The 21652-nt window shown below is 40.9% G+C and overlaps 1 protein-coding gene across 2 annotated transcripts; it reads left to right on the top strand.

The window, feature by feature from the left end:
* Positions 1-184: 184 nt before the first annotated feature.
* On the top strand, positions 185-18776 carry dkk2 (dickkopf WNT signaling pathway inhibitor 2). Of its 2 annotated transcripts, none has more exons than XM_054779068.1 (4): positions 185-681; positions 13489-13639; positions 13719-13850; positions 15264-18776. In XM_054779068.1, exons 1-4 carry the CDS (start codon positions 463-465, stop codon positions 15512-15514), a joined length of 753 nt encoding a protein of 250 aa, XP_054635043.1. In that variant the 5' UTR covers positions 185-462; the 3' UTR covers positions 15515-18776. The 2 variants fall into 2 exon arrangements, with proteins under 2 accessions (XP_054635043.1, XP_054635042.1); XM_054779067.1 differs by having other exon boundaries at positions 196-681; positions 13486-13639.
* The last annotated feature ends 2876 nt before the right edge of the window (positions 18777-21652 follow it).

The raw sequence follows: 21652 nt of genomic DNA on the forward strand, positions 1-21652 counted from the left end.
TCCATTTCCTGTGCTGCAGTAAAAAAAATGCGTGGTGAGGGTCAAGGGCCCAGTTAAAGTACACAGTGTATAATTTTTTATAGTTTGTTCCCAAAGGGGCTCCTGGTGCCAGCCGGACTCCAGACAGCATAGACTACATAGACAGAGATCACTTTCAGTCCTTTTTGTGTCAGTGTTTTGTGAATGGGGGCGGAGGAAGAGTGTTCTTTTAGGATGCTATAAAGAGAAGATGTGGTCGCTCACTCAGTCAGTCAGCACTCACACACGCAGGCGGAGTGGAACTTCATTAGCGATTCCTCATTTTTTAAACTATCCTGCTCTTTTACAGAAAAAATACACTTACGGTCACGTTTTTGCTTACTGCGTGATCTTGCGGGAGAACAAGCGCAATCATCGGCGCAAAGCTTGCACACTTTCCCAACTTTTTTTCCCCTTCCAATTGTGGCTTTTTATTTCAAAAGGATGCTGGTCTCCACTTGGAATAAATGCTGGCTGTTGCTGCTCCTCGCCACCGCCGTAAGGACGGGGACGTGCCAAGTACCGGAGGGGCGTCCTAAGCTTAACTCTATCAAGTCGGTTCTACTTGCAGCGGAGGAGGAAGAGGTGCCCACTGCAGCTGCCTCCAACCGCTCTGCCACCGCGCACGCAAGCACCGGCAAGAAGCACAGCATCTTTGCACAGGTAATGAACCCATTATGGCAGATTTATAGATTTATTAACTAATCCTTAACCTGCAGTACAAGAGTTGGGTCCAATATTCAGATTTTTGCAAAGGTAATGTCCTTTATTTAACATTTGTTTTCAAAAGAATTTGATATGCTTATTACTGCTTAGAACTGCACTGAATCATACCAGGAGACAAACTACACCTCATTAGTATACAAAGTACAAGCACATGAATAAACATTATTGTTAAATCACATCTCTGACTTGCATTAACTGTAATAAAGGTGGACATTTTTGATGCGACTTTTGTATTGGATCTCATTTGATTGAGTGTACCTTATTTTGTGAACACACTGAAACAGCATATTGTTGTCATACTTTGAAGGTAAAGACTGCAGCATGTTGTAGGTCAGACTTTATAGACTTAGCGTAAAGACTGAAAAACTGCGGGTTAAAGACCAACCCTGGACCAAAATATGAACGTCAGTACTGGTTGATGGTGGAGAAAGTGAGTAAGGTTGCAGAAGGGGGCAGAAAACAGAAATTAGCCTACATATTTCAGGAATTTAGTAAAAAATTCTCATAATGACAATTATTTTGTTTTTAAAAATATCATTTATGAATCAAGTTCTTTTTTTCCGTGACAAAAACATGGGCGTTAAATGGAACAGAGTAGAAACTGAATAGAAACTAAATATGCAACATAGTTTACATAAAATATGGCTGTTTTAACCCAGATTATGTTAAAATGTGTTTTTTTTCATCGCACTTAATTGGCTCTTATCTTTTAAAAATCGATTTTTAAAGTAATGGGAGAATCTCAGAATGTTCTGAACTCCTGTTTCTATGGCAGTGTCTGGATTGAGACGAAATAACAATGGTGCATGGAGGAGTTGTTGTGCTGGAGGGGGGATGTGCGTGGTGCAATTTCCCATAGGTTTATCATGTAGTGCTTCTTTAGATAGCAGCAAACTAGTTGAGACGGATTTAACAGCGTCTGTGATTGTTGCAGCCAAGTAGTGCACTGTGAGGCAATATAACCAGAACATGACAATGTTTTTCTCTCAATCTTTTTTTTTTTTTTACTTTTCAGTGTGATCCTAAGGCCTCTTTGTAGTGTTCTGATGTGAATTGTGTTTAAATAATAAATTTTTTTTAAATGCCGTAGGCCAATAAAAACAAGCTGTGGCCGCAAATGGCATCCGTGCCGGACTTTGGACACCTCTGTTGTAAACTAACCTGCAATTTTGCCACTCACCAGTTTATTCCTATGCATGTATTCCCATGAATCCCTATGGGAAAGTGGTGAAACAAATTTAAAGTTTAATGTTAAAAGGGGCTACTGTACCTTTTTCTGTGCATGGTTACCCCCTGGCTCCCTTCCTCATAAAGCCTAATTGCCTTTCAGACGTGACGCCACTGTGTGCACTTCCACAGTAAATCATTAATGGCAGCAGAAATGTGAGAAAAAGTTAACACCAAGGGCCCCCACACTCCTGTTCTTACTTGTCTGGCCTTTTTAACGTCATTCAAATGATCCCAGCTGGGATTATGGGATTGTGACATGGGCAGATCATTTTACCCACAGCCTAATCCATACTTGCAGTTATCAATCCATGCTGTTTCAACCCTTGAGTGACATACTGTACTTCCCCAAAAGGAGGATGCTAGTCAGTAAATTATGGGGAAAAAGAGGAGGGGAACATGACAAAAACTGTGCTTCATCTTCCCAAAACACGTCAAATAAATTACAGTGGAGATTGAGTTGAATTTGCGTCGTGTTTCATGCTGAGTAGTTCAACTGGCGGCACGCAAGTTCACTCCCAAATTTGGGAATGATTAACATTTTTGCAACAGATTTCAAAAACAGCAGCCCACTCTTGTCAAATAGAGGATCTTTGACTAGCATTTTTGCAGTAGGTACTGAAAGGAAAACTGCACTTTTTGGGAATTTTGCCCATCCTCCACAATCCTTATGTGATACATGAACACATACTCTATGTCTTTCTCTTTTCTGTGCATTTTAAAGATGTAAAAACAGACAAAAAGAGGCCGCTCATTACTGCACATAATGGAACACTTCAAGACCGCTATTAAAACACCTCCAACAAGGTTTTATGGTTTTATGTACATGCTGTGACCATGTAGTAACAGGTACATTCACGATAACATGTAATATGTACGGTATTTTGCTGTATTTTGGGCACATAGATTTCACATAGCAACATAGAAACGAACGCTTACACCTAGCATTAACTTTTCTAAACTCAAAAACAAAAACACAGCAGCAGTAATATGTAGCCTTACCTTTTTGGTAGTGGGCTGAGGCTTGTGAGCGCGGCACTGACGCTCTGCGGGTTAGTGTGGGGTGAAGCTAGTCGCTAGCCGGCTAGCAGCTAGCCGGTGTGCTGTGGCAAGGTGTCAATGCGGCTGTAACTTAGTTATATCTGCGTAACAATACTGTAATAATAACAACGTCGCTGTAGCTTGGTTAATATGCACGTCACATTATATGTAAATGAAGCGTTGTTGGCACTTTTTGGAGTGTATTTCAGAGGGCTTTATAGGTGGAATAAGTGTTTCTCATTACTTGCATTCTTAGTTAAGACTTTTTAGCTGTTTTATTTCTTTACAACGCACAGAAAAGAGAAAGACGTGTTCATGTCTCACATAAGTATTGTGGATGATGGGCAAAATTCCAAAAACAGTGCAGTTTTCCTTTAAAAACAGCAGACCTGCCATATGTAGAGGATCTTTGACTAGTGTTTTTGCAGTAGTTACTTAAGCAGACTTGCAATATAGAGGATCTTTGACTAGCGTTTTTGCAGTAGGTCCTTAAAAACAGCAGACCTGCCATATTGAGAATCATTGGACTAATGTTTGTAGTAGGTACTGAAAAATGGCACTCATGGTTTTTGAAGCTGTGGTGGTTGGCTGCCTTTGGAGGCGGTCTGCCGCCACTGTGTCGTGCCACTGCTCTGTCCTGTGGCAGCAATTTTTTTAAAATATTTAAATTTACTGTCAGTAATAATGTCGACATTAAGGTCATTTTCACAGGCTTGAACAAGAAATGCATGAATTAACTTTAAATACCTTTCTGCCTGTCTTTTCTTCCTCTCCTTAGTTGTCAAATACCAACAGGGCAGACAGGCGATTCCGGTGCATGTTTTTTCAAAATAAAACGCAGTGAAACGTTTTTATGATAATTGATATTGATATTTGCTTTGATATTTGATTTCAAACGAATTGTGGTCAATGTGTAAATAATAGGCTTTGCATGTATCTATATAGCACAGGGGTGCTCACACTTTTCAGCCTTCGAGCTACTTTTAATATGACCATGACCCAAAAAGCTACCTCCTACTAAAAACGTTGAGAATATATACATTTAATATATTTATAAATATGAGTATTTATGTACATTGTACATGTATATCAGGGGTGCACACACTTTTTCAGCTGTGATCTACCTTTTGCGATAAAACATAACATATATATAAAATCTAGCCAATAAACTTTGAAACTACTATACTACATACTAATGAGTGGTATGTCACATTCACAGTTTTAAAATTTACAGGTCATCAAAATAGTTGATATCATTCAGTAATTCACAATTCAAACCAATATGGCAATAATTACACATAATTCCTCAATAGTTGTGTACATAAATTTATATGAGAAATTAAAAGGATTATGCAAATGACAATGCAGCCAAAGTGTGTTTTTCCCTACAATGCGTAACCTTCTGCACGCTACACTCCTCCATGTTCTTCCACTTCCTCCTATCTGTCAAGCATGTTTTTACATACAAAACATCCATGCCGAGTTCTTATCAAATGCACTTCTGCCACCTTGTGGCTGTTTTTAATGGCTTAAATATGCTCGAAAAGTGACATCTTTTAGTGTACAGTTGCGTCATCAGCTCTTTTTGACTCTCGCACAAAAAACGTAAAAGACGTATGAATACGTCTTTGGTATTGAATGAGTTAACATTGTTTTCACGTGCGAAAAAAAATTATTTTCAAAATGTGGCGGCTTGTATTATGGCATTGTGGTGCCCGCGATCAATTGCATGTAGCGAAAACCCTGGCACTCCTGTCATATGGAGGATCTTTGACTGGCGTTTTTGCATTAGGTACGTAAAAAGAGCAGTCCTGCTATGTAGAGGATCGTTGAATAATGTTTTGGCAGTAGGTCCTTAAAAACAGCAGAAGACTCCTGTCATGCAGAGGAGTTTTGAATAGCATATTGCTTCTTTTATCTTTATGTATGACTATAATAGCCATTTGGTAAGGTCAAATATTTGAATTTGTTGAAATTGAAACATGTACTGCACCTGCACATTAGCATTATCATAAAGTGCTAGTACTTGTATCATAGGACCACGCTGTATTAAATGGATAAAAGAGCAGCTTAAAAACCATACAAAATTCTTAATCCTCTCATTGTGGTGATCTGTGGAAAATGACAAAAAAAGCAAAGTGGTTAAAAAAGAAGTTCTACAGTATTTATAAAGGTGACCATCAAGGACTTCACCTTGTAAAGGGTGGTCCTAGTGTATGCCTGCCTACTTTCTAGAAATACTGCCCTCCTGTGGGGATTCAGTAGAAAAACATGTACAATACAATCAAATGCGAAGTGTTTAACAAAAAAGAGCAGGCTCGGTTTATTCTCAAGCCTCTCTATGAGCATGCAAAGGATAAGACAATTGATGGAAGCTTTCAAGACATGTTAAATAAAAGGCAACAGTGCATACAGCAGGTGAGAGAAGTGGACATTTTTACCTGTTTTTGATTTATTCCGCTCATAAATGGCCCTCAGTGTTATGGGACGCTGAGGGCCAGTCATGTTAAGCCACATGATTTGGCCCAGGCCAAGCTGCGGCTGCAAGTTTACAACTGTGAAAAACCTCCTGGTAGCAAAAACACTCACACACAGTATGTGTGTGTGTGTGTATGTGTGTGTGTGTGTACGTAACTGCTGCCATAAATGCCATTATAAGCCATCCACACTTGGACATGCCTCATTTTTACTGGTGGCAGACTGGTGGTCTAAAAAGCAAAGCACTCTCCATATTATCACGGCGGCCGAGGGGCAAGCAAGCGTTCAAATTTGAGGTCTGGCAGGCTTGTGTGAGGTTTTCATGTTCTACTCACTTGACCAAGAAGTGAAAGAGCAGCTTTTTAAAATCATTTCTGGCTATGACAAGCTGCTCTCAGCACTTTGCAGCGCCATCAAACATGTCGGAGGCTGTGTTGTGGACAGCTGAAATGTACAAATCGCTACTTAACACACATTCGTAACTATTATACATGTGTACAAATAATGCAAACAAAACAACAAAGCAAAAGTAATTGGTGTTGCAGATGTGCTTCATGTATCAACTATCATCATTATAGTTGATACACAATTGTGGCAATGTCAGACTACAGCAGTGTTTGTTATTTCATCCTACATGCAAGTTGTGTATTAATTGGGCAAAATGAAGTTACTTACACGATGTTACTTGTATCATCACCTTCAAGCACTTGTTGCATCTTCAAAATTAATTACAACCAAACTTTCAAGCATTTCGGCCTGAGCATTTCAGCTAGATGCTCACTGTCACTGTGCAAGTGAAAAACCAAGCATAAAACTGTCAGGACAGTTGACTATTCCTAATTTTTGCTTCATTTCAGTGCCACTAACTAATAATTTCACACCAAAATGAGGCGCCAATATCTACTTTTGGTCTATTCACTACCGTTTATGTCGGCACTGGTGTCTTCATGTTTGAGTCAACCAGCCCATTAGGCAATATATGCAGATACTAAGGGCACTGTGGCCTCCAGGGGGTGCTAAAAATTGGGAAAAAAAATAATATTCAATGTAATTATATTAATATCAAAAGTAGTTATTATAAACTCTTAAAATGGAAATGTCCACATTGAGTCAAATATAAAACAATGCTCAATTTGATAACAAATAAGTCTCCTCGTTTTGTATATAGTTGGATATCGGTATTTTATATGGGTGTCACGAGATCTTGCCAGATTAAAAAGTGACAACATTTCTTGTTTAGAGAAAAGCTGTCTTGAGGGAATAGGGGAGCCAGAAGTTTTTCAGACTGTGAACTATGGCATCACTACTGTGAATGCACTTAATATGGAAGTGGCAATGCACAAGGCAGGATTGGAACCGCACATTAAGTGCTTTACGCCCACTATAAACCTTGCAAGCCAACCTACACTCTGTGTTTCAGTGTCGTTTGCTCGCGACGTGTGTTGTTTTTTTAATCAAAGTTCAACAACTGCCGCTGTATTAATATCCAAGATTCATGTCCAAGCAGAAGTTGTAGTAATTCTACATTTGATTAAAGTTACTTAAGATTTGTCAGAACAAAACACGATCGCTGCATATGAATTCTTTCAAAACGTGATAGTCCAGTCTATTTTGTAAATTCACTACTTCCTGGTACCCATACTCCAGGAACTGTAGTTCTTTCAGTGAAAACATAAGGCTAATCTACATCGATCTGAAATCAAATCTCTTTACATAACTTCACATAACTTCATAACGTAAATGATTAGTAGTAGCAGCTACAACTGCTGTCGTTATTTTAACTAATAATTTTGAGTTTTTGTTTCAATTTGGACGGATCAGCAGTTAAAAGCATCATACTTAGGTCATGCATGCAAAACATGTAAAAAATGTACAGTAAAGGCCACACAACATGTTTGGACACACACAACACAACTGAATGGTCCCAAACCCATTAACAAGGCAAGAACTTCCACTACGTAAACCTTACAAGGCACACCTGTGAAGTGAAAACCATTTCAGGTGACTACCTCATGAAGCTCATTGAGAGAACACCAGGGGTTTGCTGCGCTATCAAAAATTATTAGTACTTATAGTACTTATTTTATTTAGTTTTTGTATATAGTTATTGCACAGTGTAAGCATAGTTTATATATAGTTATTGTTTCCAAACTGTGTGGTTATTTACATTTTTTGATGTTGATTGTTGTGTTTATAATATACAGTATTACTATTAATATATATTCCCTTCTTTACAGGATTTTTATTTTGTTGTAATGGTATTTATATTGTATTCACATTTTTTTCTGTATTTATTTGTAAGTTGTTAACCATGGAATTTGTTTGACACATTATCTACAAATCAAAAACAATGATAACAACAATGCCATTTACTTTTCTTTTGTAAGCGTATGTAAATCGTCGATGAAGGGGGGCTCCATATAAAATCTCACCTAGGGTGCCTTTATGGGTAGGGCTGGCTCTGCTAAATGCTAGCGAGTTTCGGTACCCATCCCTAAACTTTGGAGAGTTCAGGATGTAAGCGAGAATGCCAATAATTCATCTTAAAACCGTGATGATGAAGAATTAGATGGTGCCAAGAAACACATTGTCAATTAAAAGGAATCCAAAGTCAATTATGGCAGAAAAAAATGCATCATGTAGCATTTATTGTCAAATATACCGTATGTCAGATTGTATACTAAGTTTGTGCTTTAATTTGATGTAGTGGCTGAAGCCAAATCGATCATGTCAGTTCTTGGCCAGCGTTAGAGAACTTGTGAACTTTAGTCTCGCTCTATAAAAGGTTACAAAACAAAACAAACCTTGACCTCAAGCCTTTGCTTTTGTGGGTGGCACAAACGGGATGCCTTCCTTGGAGTATTCACCTTGAAGAGAGAACATCAGCCATTGAGTTTTACCTTGATTTCATTCATTGCGCTATCATGCGCAAGGGTTCCGCCTTCCCCCTCGCACCAAAGAAACGACTCTTAAAATGATCCTAATGAGCTGTGAAAGGCAAGGAGAGGTGTGGCAGCTTGTTAGCGCCCACCAGTCAGTCTCCTGTCTTGCGGTCTTTCCAGTCTGCCGGTCCCTTGGGTGCCAGGAGGGCCCCAACCTGGAGCCGGTAGGGCGCTCCTCTTAATGAGAGAGACCATCATAAATGTGACATTGTCCATTTGCTGTTTCGTGCCTAACAAGTCAGTATGTCTGTGTACCTTAAAGACATTGAAGGGTCTAGACTTCATATGTAGACAGTGTTTCCACTGATGAAGGACCCCGAGCTACGTTTAAAGGCTCACGTCACACGTTTGTGTGGTCGCCTGTTGCGAGGCAGAATCGTCATTTGTGCCTCATAGGCCAATCAATTTTATAGTATGTCACACAAGTGAGTACACCCCTCACATTTCAGAAAGCATTTTATTATTATCCTCTCAAGGGAAAATACTGTAGAATACACTTGCATATACTTAAAAGTAGTCAGTGTACAGCTTGTATAGCATCCACTGAAAATGACATTTTTACTGTTGGATATACTCACTAGTGTTGCTAGCTGTTTGGACAATAATGGCTGTGTTGACAGTGAATCTATAATATTACATAAGCTGTACACGGACTACTCTAAAATATGTATATCCAAGTTTACTTGGGACATTGCACCCCCTATGCCACTGACATGAGTGTTTTTCCCAGCAAAGTTCCATGGAGCTGTACAGTGGAATGATGTTTTGCTAGTAAATAGGGGTTCAGTAAATCCCTTTGAGAGATTGCTGATCCCGCAGCACGAGTGCAGCACGAGTCGAGGCCAATCGGGGGGCTTCCCTCATTGCTCTGCCTCTGTCTCCGTCCTTATCGCCTCAGCCAGCATGTGGCGAGATGGCGTAAATAGCTCTCAGGGCCACTTCCTGTGCAGGATCTAAAGGCTGCATGCGCTTTTATGTGTCCAGGCAAAATAAGGGAGCGACAGATGACTGAGATGCATCCCAATTGAGTTGCCTTGAAAGTAGCGAATGAGGCTTTTAAAAATATGACAAGATAAGGGCAGATAATCACATTGGAAGGAAGTGAGGGAGGGGGAATGGGAGGCTTGACTCATCAGCATATTTCAAAGACTTGGCCAGCAGTTTGAGCTGTGATGGAAGAGGTGAGGCACCATTTTTCTTGCACACCCACCAAAGCCAGTGTAATGGATCCAAGCCTGCTGACTGACCACAGAGACAGATTAAGATATGTGCTACGATGAAGTATTAGCAGGTGTTCGCCTCCAATTGTCTTCATATTCAAATAGCAGCACATTTTTCTTTCACTGTATTCACCACCTTGGATCAGATAACACAACAATTTATTTAAAAAAATTGTAATACAGCAAATTTGTGACTCAAATAGCTTATTTCCAAAGGAAATAATTTCAATTTTTTTAAAAAATCAAACAAGATATTAACATTGCCTAGCGATGAGTCTATCTATCGATCTGCGAGGTAGCAGTTAGCATGTTACCATGAGCTAGCTAAGTGTTACAAGATGAACATATTATTGTTATACAATACTGTACTTTCTGTCCATCTTTAAGACACCTGTGCCATTATTCTGTTTTGTAGTAGCCTTTTATTGTGGCCAGCCTCTCGAATCAGCATCCCGATATGCCATACCTGTGAGGTGGATGAGGTGGTGAGGAATTCTGATGAATATTCACCAACACAGACTTAAGACAGATTTGAGAACAATACTTGAGAGATACTTTTGTGTACATAGAGAAAGATCTTTAGATCTTTGAATTCCACTCATGAAAATCATCTATCCATCTATCCATCTATCCATCCATCCATCCATCCATCTATCACAAAGAGATCTAGCAGCTAGCATTTTAGCGTTAGCAAGCTAAGTGCTAGAAGAAAAACAGTATTTAAAAATACAAAATATTATATTTTCAGACCTTATATGTCAACTCTATCAAGTCAGCATATCTTAGAAGTAATAGCTGGGAAAGCTTGTGTGTGCTAGCTTGCGTAAACAGCCTCTTGTGTTGAAAAGCAAAAATCTCACAGAACATTTCTCCTAAGTGTGGTGCCAGTTGTTGTTTTAATAAGTCGGATTCCTTACATGTGGTTGAGCCTCGCTTTGTTTTCGCTTATGCTAAATTTGACTTCAGACAAATTTCCAGTAAGAACGCGGTTTCGCTTTGTAAATCCTTTGGCTCGTTAGCGTGGTTCGTCATTTGTCTCGAGAGCCATCATCAGTGTAACTTTTTGGTGTTGTTGTTCTTGGTTGTCCAATAAAAAATTACATGTATGAAACTGAAATCCATTAACGTGCGCTGTCATCAAATACTCTTTAAAAAAGACCAATAAAGAAGCCTGAAAATCCACACAATAGCTACCTTAGCAAACAGCTAGCTTGACGCTGCCCATGCTGTGTTGCATCGCTTCATTAAATCACTCTTTGTTTAAACACAAATCTATCCTATTTTCCTACAGATGCTTGAGGAAGGTATGCTACAAATGTTTTGCAAGTATCTTTGATAATTTAGGCTAGCTGTCATCGCCTCTGTGATGGATGAAGTCTCAATTTAATATCCCCTTTCATTTCCTCACACTCGAATCATTGCCTCCATGTGTTTGACTAACAACTTCCAACGCGTTGAAGTGTTAGTATTGTGCGAGATGGATTGAAACATGTGGCGTACATTTACCTTTGGAATGATTTTTACTTTAAGTGCCACAGCGTGATGGACCAGGAGTACCTCTTTCTTTAAAGGAAGTTGACAATTTGAAGTGGCACATAATGACTTGGAGATTCTTTCATGTTTGTTGTTGGTCTATGTTAGCTTGTGGTGAACCGCACTGTATCCGATCTGTCAGTGTCAAAGGTGGCGACAGTCCAAACATGTTGTTCTAATGTCAGAGAATCCAAAGTCATCATATCCTGCTTATTTTTTTTGAATGGCTGCTGTGTTGCGCAAATGTCCTGACAAGTACACCCATCCGATGCAATACAAAAGAGCCAAAAATCAAAGTGATCATCATCAAACGGAATAAAGATGTTACAGCTGCTTGACTGGAATGGAACGTCGTCTTGACCTTGGACCTGATCCAGAGATTGGCGCTGCTCCAAATGAACCCCTCTCACTTGATTTGTGATACACATCATGTCAAAGTCCTTTGGCCTCGGTTCCAACATCACGTACACGTGTAAGGAATTATACCAAGACGCCACTTCCTCTAAAGGCTTTTACGCTGAGCTCATTTTTAGGGTACCTTTACGTAGTTAGTTTCCCTCTTAATGCGGTGACTGGGTCATAGCAAACCACGTGACAGCTGTCTCTTCTCTTAATGGTCAGTCATTAATACACAACATGAAGAAAAACTGACCTTTGTTGATGACATACATAACGATCCAGCAGGCTACAAGACAAGTTACTTAACATGTTCACACGTTCATGCTAAACCGAGGACGTGTTTGGTTGGTCACCGGTTTCCAGTTTATTAGCTGTAGTTTCTTCAACATTCTGTGGTTGACTGGTTCATTGGTCAGTTGGAGCAGACCGCTTTTATGGCACAACAGAACCTCGCCTTCGTTTGGAACCATACCGAGACCAACTCTTCTGAATGGTCAGGGGTCCCCAACCACCAAGGCCCGCTTCATAAATACTACAGATATAAAAAATATCTTATACTCCGGCGTCACATCGGGGTCAAGGTTGGACGCACATGAACATGTCCTTCCTGTTTGTTGCGTCCATTCTCATGAGCCAAACCATTTGTCTTTTGTTTTTTCAGATAAAAGTGAAAAGGAACTGCTAGGGTTATGAATGATAAACCGATGCGACTGGATGTCTGGTTTGACAAACGAGAGATTTGGCTGAGCCGGTAGCAGCCATAAGTCCTTACATTAATCAGTTGTGGAGACATACACCGAGTAATGCGAGAGAAGCAATCAGTTGACAGATGTTCATTCAGCAAGTCTTTTTTTTGGTATGTGTCTAAAAATAAATACATTTGACATGTTATTCTGTTATGTTTATTTTTGCTAATGCCTTACAGCATGCTTGGGGATATGATGTACTGTTTTACACATTTCAAAATACTGTAAGAATGCCACTTTCATATAATGTGCATCTTTATTTTATAATGCAAGATTAATGTCTATATCAACAAACATTAGCCATAGAATGGAATCGAATCCTATTGTTTTCACACTGCATCGAATCATTCTGATTTTAAAATATATAGTTTTTGAATCGTATTGTAGCCTGTGTATCTAGATTCAAATCAAATCGTCTATCACAAAGAGATTTACATCCCTTGGAACTAACGTTGCCACAATGGCATTGACGACGTTGTTGCCATTCTTCTCTGAATTTGGTTAAAAACATGCCGCTCCTGTCACCGACACACCACGTCACACACATCAAACCACACTTTTAACATACCGATGGATGAAGGTTGGGGACCAACGGTCGAGAACATAGATTCTCATACTGTGGTACACGTCCCACTGGTGATACAAGGGTTCCATCTAGTATTACCCTATTTGGTATTGGACCATTGAGTCTGTGCGATGTGCAAAGCTTTTAGGCACTACAACTCCAAGACACAAAGTGGCAAACACAGACTGTTTTTGGCAGGATGTGTCACACAGACAATGTTTGCTTGGTTTTAGGATATGACAACATTGTGGCTTTGGAGATTGTTGAGAAGGCAACTCAACAAACCATCTGTCGCTGCAATGACTGGCTTGTTCTCTAGAGTGCTCATTGAAAACAATCCATACAGCCATCAATTTTCTATACCTAGTCGGCTGAAGGTACATGAGAGTCACCTGGTGAGCCACTACACTGTTCAAGTCGTAATACCATGATCATGACCATCTCTAATGGATTTAGGCGGATGGTCGTAGCTTGTTATTCACGGTCAACTTTGGTCAAAAGTTGTGTCGAAACTAACTGTCGCTGTTCATGATGGAGTTTGCACAAGAATTAATACAGTCTGAATGACGTGAATGCGTGTCTTTCGTCAGCAGGTCTATCCATGCAGCAATGACAAGGAGTGCAGTGTGGGAAGTTATTGCCACAGTCCTCAGCAGACACCCTCTCGCTGCCTGGCATGCCGCAGGAGGAAGAAGCGGTGCCATCGAGACGCCATGTGCTGTCCCGGCAATCGCTGCAATAACTGTATGTCTCAGAAACTTTTTAAAAAAAGTAAAGGTTTGAGTATCTTTTTTAACTTCTGCTAATGCTCTTTCTTTACTAGATATTTGTGTGGCTATGTCTGAGAGTGTGATCTCGCCTCATATCTCCGCCTTGGATGAACACAACAAGCTCTCTGCTAAAGACCACAGCTGGAGGAAGAGTGGGAGAACACATGCCAAGCATTCTCTCAAAGGTACGACTTCATCTTTAAACGTAACCACAGGACCGCCTTTCACATATTGCGTGTCAGCTTGTTTAAAATGGACACGCGCTGTACGATTCTAGACGTTTTAAATTGCAACTCACACTGCTGGAGCAAATTCCCTGTGACAGAAAGTCAGAGATAACTGGAGCACTAGATGTCTCCAAGCAAAGCCACAAGCTATGCTGACAACTGCCTCACTCCTCATATTTAAAACTACGTGAAGCCAAAGTATAGGTTGCCGTGAACAAACCACAACCCCCAGCGTTGTTTCTGCACTTAGTGACGGTCATTAAAACGCAGACACAAAACACTGCGCGACACCACAGAATGCAAGCTTGTCAGAAAACTAGCTAATAAATCGCATGTCACTAGATCTTTTGCCTGAAAGGGTGCAATTTTATGTAGTGCCAGTTAAGACATTTTCCAGCAGAATCACAACTCGAAAATGGTCTGTACTTTCTTTTCCAGGACCAAAAAGGTGCAGGTATATTCCAAAGAAGTTACGATCAAGTGTGGAGTGTGAAAAAGCAGAACTTTTGAGGGTATCACCTCCATGCTCAAATGCCCGTTTTTTTCCTGAGTGTGCCACTGTCTGCAGACCAAATCAAGACCTAGATGATGTTGCCCATACAGTTGACATTTGTCCGACACCGGACAGTCTAAACAATAAATGTGCATCATAGCATCTTTAGGGATACATTGACACAGAAAGATAAAATAAAACATGGTGCCAATCTAGACAATTTCTAGCAAAATCTCGATTCCCAAGGAGTCAAAAATGATTTATACTTTCCAAAGACCAAAAAGGTAAAGGTATGTTCACAATTTGTGTCTTGTAATGTTAAGGTCAAGGGTGCCAAAGCAGATCCTTTGAGGGTACCACCTTCGTGCCCAAGTACCCTTAAAGACAAGACAGCTCAAACAACAATGGTCCATGACCCAGGAACTACACGATCTCACTCATACGCTCATGCATTGTTGCATCATTGCATCTTTAGCGATCCGTTGGATTGTGGCAGGAGTTCTGCCCTCAAAAGGTTGTGCATTTGTACTTTTACATCTTGGGAACATACCTGTACTTTTTTGTTCTTGGAAAAGCAGGTACAAATAACAAACAAACAATTTTTTAACTCCTTGGGAGTCAAAGGTCTGCTAGAAAATGTGTAAATTGGCACCGTGCTTTATTGTTTTCTGACCAAGAAGATGCCATTGCCATCTTTGGAACATACTTGAACGTTTTTGGACCTGGAACAAGTACAAAAAGTTACCTTGGAGTCCAGTAATAAAGTCCAATAATAAGGCCTACAAGGTACATTGGTTAATATTGTACCAGAATGACCCGTAAATTACTCCTTAAAATGTTTAACTCCAGCCTACTTCATCTCGTACTTCCTGTCACAGGCCATGAGGGTGACTCCTGCTTGCGTACCTCTGACTGCTCCGAGGGCTATTGCTGCGCCCGTCACTTCTGGACCAAAATCTGCAAGCCGGTCTTGCGAATGGGCGAGGTGTGCACCAAGCAGAGAAAGAAAGGCTCTCACAACTTGGAGATCTTCCAGCGCTGCGACTGTGCCAAGGGCCTCTCTTGCAAGGTGTGGAAAGATACCACCTCCTCATCCAAGTCCAGACTCCACATGTGCCAGAAGATCTGAAGACGCAGGAAGCTAGCCTCTCGCTCCATCTGCTACGGAACTTTTATTTTATTTTTATTTTTACTGAAAGAAATGGCATATACAGTAGACAGACAGAAGGGACTGTGTGGTGCCTTAATTCACCTCTATGCCAGCTTGTGCTGCTGTGGACTGAGTCCAGGCTGTGAGAGACCACAGATGTCTTTCTTCAAGCTTTAAGACATTCACAGAGAAGCCACATTATTATTTTAATTACGATTACGACCGTCCAGTACATTCCTCATGATGCTGCAAAATTCATTTGCTTTTGAATGCCGTGTGAGAGGTTTTTCCATGTAAATTTTCATGCACTATGCAATGCATACTAAACTAATGCTGTTGTGTGTGAAAGAAATTTAATAATGTCAACAAGAACAACGGTGAATCCAGGAATGAAAATTATACGTATGAGTTCTTTGACTAAAATAAACACACGCCATCATTAGCTTAGCCTGTTGCTGTCCCTCAGCTCTGGGCCCTCATCTATAAAAATGTGCATGGAAATCTGACTAAAAGTCTGCGTGCGCCAGAAACCCAAAATGTGCATACGGACAAAAATATTCAGACCTATAAAAAGTGCCGTACGCACGCATTCACCCAATTTGTGGTTGATAGATTCCACCTTGAGGAACTCCACCTCACGTTACGCCCTTTCCACACCTCCACTTCACCATAGAAGGTCATTGCAAAGTAACTCATGAATGTGGCGTCCATATTTAAAAAAAACGACGAGGATGAAGAAGGGGAATGGGAATGGAGGTGGAAATACTGGAAAAAGTATCAGATTTGGAAGACACGGCAGTGGCATAACAAATAAAAGATTGAGTGACAGCACGTCCGCGGCCAGTAGTGCCAGTTAAGACATTTTCCAGCAGAAACGGTCTGTGTAATTTACTCCACCCCAGGCCCTCCTCCAGATACGCCTCCCGCCAAGCCCATTCCACTGTGATTGGTCACACTCCCACGTGCTCCCGAGGACTTCTGGACAGATGCCGAACCCCACTTTTTAATTTTGCCGGTACAGGAGTTAATAGTAAACAACGATTTATCTTTTTAAGATATCCGCTTTTAACATACAGCCATATGTTTTTTGTCCAATTACTTACACAAAATACACACAGTTAAAACACTAATAAATTGTTACTTACAGCTTGCTCTACTGACTCTTCAACATGACCAAGTAACGTTGGAAAGGAGTTGGAGGTCAGCAAGAGTTTGGCGGATAGTCCAGCTTCGTATTGGCCCACGTTCACAAGACAGTCCCGTGTGAAGTGCTGTTGACAGATGAGCACATTTTTCTCTTTCTGACTGGGAATCAGCAACTCCAACCACTTCTGCCTAATGCTTGCCTCTTTAGGAAAGCTAAACAAAACTAGCTTTCCCGCAAACCAAACAAACATTTCCTGGGAGCCATTGCTCAGTGTGCTAACACGGTGAAATCTTTGACAACAGAGCGGAGCACGGGGAGGGGCAGGCCTACAGCGTGTAACTGGGCATGCCCATATAAGGAAGTCCAGGTTGCGTTGACGTCAGTGGAACTCGGTGTTAAAAAAAACCTCTGTAAAACACAGCATGCAGAGCCATCCAAAACTGCTTTCAGGGCTCACTTCCAAATGCGCAAACCTCATTATCCGACACGTTAGCATTGTTTAACACGACAATACAACATTGTAAAAACATTTAAAGGTCAGAAAAGAGGAAAAGCATAATAGGTCCCCTTTAATTGACACTACATTTTAGCAAAAATTTTAAGGTGGACGCAAAGACTCAAAACGGGGATGAAGTTATGTTGAAAAATAATTAACTATTTAACTTAATGATGACAGTAACACCATCAAACTATTAGGTATATTTTAGTTATTTTATATGGAACTAATGTTGTGTGTTATTTCAAAGCGCAACAAAAGAAAACCCCATCATTTGTAGAAAAAGAAAAGAGTAAGTTTACACACACGGTCCTGACACTATCCACACTAATAAAGGCTGTGCATGGTAAATAAATGTTGCTACAGATGACAAACTTGACATATGCAACGAAAAACTGCCTTATTTTTGGATAAATTGTCCAAAGAAAAGAAACAAATGGACCACTGAGGACTATTAGCTCGGTGTCTTGTAAAATTAAACCCTATACAATTATTTAATTGAAAACCTGATGTTTGTTATAATTAATATTAATCGAACACATAATAATATCATGATTATAAAATAAAATGATTAAGTATTCAAGAACTGCGTTGTGTTTTTCATATGTCTTTTAGTCCGAATACTATACACTTGTTCGTAATGGTGTTTACGATAAATGACAAATGATATCCATCAGTGTCATGTAAAATAACAACACTTTCCACAAATGTTTTCAGTAAAAAAACGGCGTGATATTTTAATGCAATGATGGATACATTTTTATTGGCTTCCACTGCATGTTTATTTCTAACGTATGATTTCACGGCACCGCTTGAAATGTGTGTCGCATTTTTGCCATGTCTCTAAAAAGTGCGTACTCACGCCCGGTTGTGTTTTTATAGGTGACATACTTTGTGTGGAAACCGCTTATGCAACTTTTCCGCCGCATTTTGTGCGTACGCAAGCTTTATAGGTGAGGCCTCTGGACACTGCTGCAGTATTATATCCCACAATCTCTGTTTTTTCGCTGTCCTCTGTCTCCATTTGGATAAAATTGCTGTGTTGTAGTGTTTCTGACTGATTTCATTTGTCATTATAGCATTTGAGCATTTTAGCTTGCCCTGTCGCTTTAAATGTCAACAAAGTAAATACAGGAGATCATAATCTTGTGTCTGACTGCATTAAGTTTGTTTTTCATGAAGTGCCTGTGCAGAAATGTCTATTTTCACAAGCAGTAGTCCCCATTTTTTATCACATCCTTTTTCTTGTCATTTTGTAACCATTTATAACATAGATAAGCTCTTATATTGTAAATACAGTGGAGTCGATGATAATGTATTTAAGAAACAGTGTATATCATGTACATATAAGAAGATATAAAGCCTAAATGGCACCGTCAAATAATCTAGGTGAGTGAAGGGATGAAATGGGACTGAACCATACAGTAGATGTTTTAAGGCTGATTATATACAGTACTTGGCAGGTGCATCATAAACGACAATTGCTAAAGGAGCCACAACACACATTGTGTAAATGGTATGTACATGGTGTCCAATTAAATATTGTTTTATGTGAATAATTCGTATTGATTTGCTTTTTACATAAGTACAGTGATGAATTAAAGAATGTATTTTGTATTAATGGACTGAGTATTTTATTTTGTGTCGGACAAAATCACATCAACCTTGGTGAGTGATGTTATGTAGCAAACCGATGAAAGCGGTTTCGAATCTGAGAGTTTAATCTATCAAAGCCATGCATTCGGCCCCAGTTAACACCTCCTGGTACATCACTATCACTTCACTGGATATGGAAAGTCAATATCTGAACATGATTACTGCTGGAAAAACTGCTTTAATGCAAATTCATCAAAGCTGACAGGACTGGATGTATGTGCATCTTCAGTGATTTTTAAATTTGGGTGAACAAGTTTGAATTGATTTTGGATTGTCTCTAATGTACACAAGGTAAAAATTATACATACAATGTAATAAGTGGTCCTGGACGTGCCAGGGTGTTACAGGCCAACCATTAGTGAGAATGATTTAAAGCAGCTGATAGTTTCTCTTTAGCAGCATAAAATTATTTGTACAGACAGGTAGGTAGGTAGGTTAGGTGGACGGATGGATGGACAGAGGTTGGTAGGTACGTATAACTAGGGATGCACTGATCTACAGCCGATCGCGATACCTGACTATAGATACAATTCCTACACCAGAGGTCTGTTTGCTTTACTATGCAACCACAGCAAAAGAATATCAGCAAATGTAGCGAGAAGAATATCAGCGAGCGTAGGTGTCTCCACACATGCAGCGCTGCACGCACATACAAGTGCTTCACCTCACGTGGCACAACTTCCGGGTTACTACATCATCATTGCTCATTTTATATGAGACTGGTAGTTTTGTGTTGTTTATTCTGTATGTCTGACTGCGTGTGCTTGTGTGTGTGTGTGTGTGTGAGGCGCGAGTGAGGACAACGCCTGCAGTGCATGTGTGGAGACAACTACATTTGCTAATGCTGTACTCTTTTGGCTACTACGTTTTCTGATATTCTTCAAGCTGCTTTTTTTAACTACAACAAGCTGACAACATTAAAGCGCAGACATGGCTCATGGATTGGTAATCTCTGCGGGTGGTATCGGCTCGTTTTTTAATGAGTTTTTATTATTAAGGGAGAAAAAAAACAAACCTACATGGCCGTGTGAAAAAGTGATTGCCCCCTAAACCTAATAACTGGTTGAGCCACCCTTAGCAGCAACAACGGCAATCAAGCATTTGCAATAAGTCTCTTACAGGTCCCTGGAGGAATTTTGGCCCACTCATCTTTGCAGAATTGTAATTCAGCCACATTGGAGGGTTTTCCAGCATGAACCGCCTTTTTAAGGTCATGCCACAACATCTCAATAGGATTCAGGTCAGGACTTTGACTAGGCCACTCCAACGTCTTCATTTTGTTTTTCTTCAGCCATTCAGAGGTGTACTTGCTGGTGTGTTTTGGATCATTGTCCTGCTACAGAACCCAAGTTGAGGTCACAAACAGATGGCCAGACATTCTTCTTTGACGAGCTTTAAAGTTCTTTTTGTTCAGCAGTGGTTTTCGCCTTGGAACTCTGCCATGCAGGCCCTTTTTGCTCAGTGTCTTTCTTATGGTGGCGTCATGAACACTGACCTTAACTGAGGCAAGTGAGGCCTGCATTTCTTTGGATGTTGTTGTGGGGTCTTTTGTGACCTCTTGGATTAGTCGTCGCTACGCTTTTGGGGTTTAGGGCGAGCGGGGGGCGGGGTGGGTGGGGGTGTGTGCTTCGGTGTCCGGCGGGGGGTCGCTCTTCTCGTGGGTCCTGTCGTGTGGTGCTTGCTTCTCTGTCCCTCCTTGCTTGCGTACTTCGTGGGTGTGGCCGTGCTCCACTCTATGTGGGGCCTGGTTCTCTTCGTTGCTGTGGCTCCCTTGCCAGCCGTGGTTGTGTGTGTGTGCGGCGTGGGCGTGGTTCCTGCTGTTCTGGTGGCGGTCAGGTCTGCCTGTGGCTGGTCTGTGGTGTTTGGCGGTTTGGGGGTGACACTGTGGACGCTGCCTCCGGTGGGGCTCCGGTGTTGGGGGTACTCGGGGTATTGCCTCTCGGGGGTTGGATGGGCCGGACTGGGCGTCCTGTCGGGCCGGGTAGTGCCTGTGGTATGTCCTGTGGCCCGTGGCTTGCCCGAGCCTGTACTGTGGTGAGTGGTCTGTCGGTCATGTGTCCTTGGACCCCCCCCTCGGTTTGGGTGGTTTTGGGGTGTGGACTTGTGGTGCACTCATCCTTCCTGTTCCGCTGCACCGGCTCACATACATATAGGACTTTGGGGGGTGGTCAACGGTTGGGCGTGATGGGGGAATGGAGTTGCCTTGCGGAGGCTCCTTTGCCCCTGCCATGCCACTGACCTGTCGCCCCTTTTTTCTTTTTCTCTATCCCCTCCTGCTCCAGTCTGGCCGCTCCAAATTTGCATAATAACAAAACATCAAAGCCAAATAAATTCTTTATGACAGCGGAAGTGTATTTCACACTTGTCCCTGGCAAAGTAAATGTGTTGAGCGCGTGAGGGCATTTAGATCAACAATTATCTGCCTTAAAGGCTGGACAGGACAGGGGAAGAAAAAAAAAATGACGGTGTTGGTGTTGAGACAGAACATTGGCAGCATAGGTATAACTAATATGTACGTGGGAAAACCGCATGGAAAAAAAATCCAAACGGTACTGCAAAGATCCTCTATAAGACAGGAGCTGTTTTTAAGGACCTACTGCAAAAATGCTAGTCAGAGATCCTCTATATAGTCGTAGCACTCTGCTGCCACTGCAAATATGCTAGTCAAAGATCCTCTGAGACAGGAGAGTATATTGCTGTTTCTAAGTGCCTACTGCAATAATGCTAGTCAAAAATCCTCTACTGTATATGGCAGGAGTGCTCTGCTGATTTTCAGCTCCTACTGCAAAAATGCTAGTCAAAGAACCTCTTTATAAGG

The sequence above is a fragment of the Dunckerocampus dactyliophorus genome, chromosome 6 (assembly GCF_027744805.1).
Source record: "Dunckerocampus dactyliophorus isolate RoL2022-P2 chromosome 6, RoL_Ddac_1.1, whole genome shotgun sequence".
Lineage (NCBI taxonomy): Eukaryota > Metazoa > Chordata > Actinopteri > Syngnathiformes > Syngnathidae > Dunckerocampus > Dunckerocampus dactyliophorus.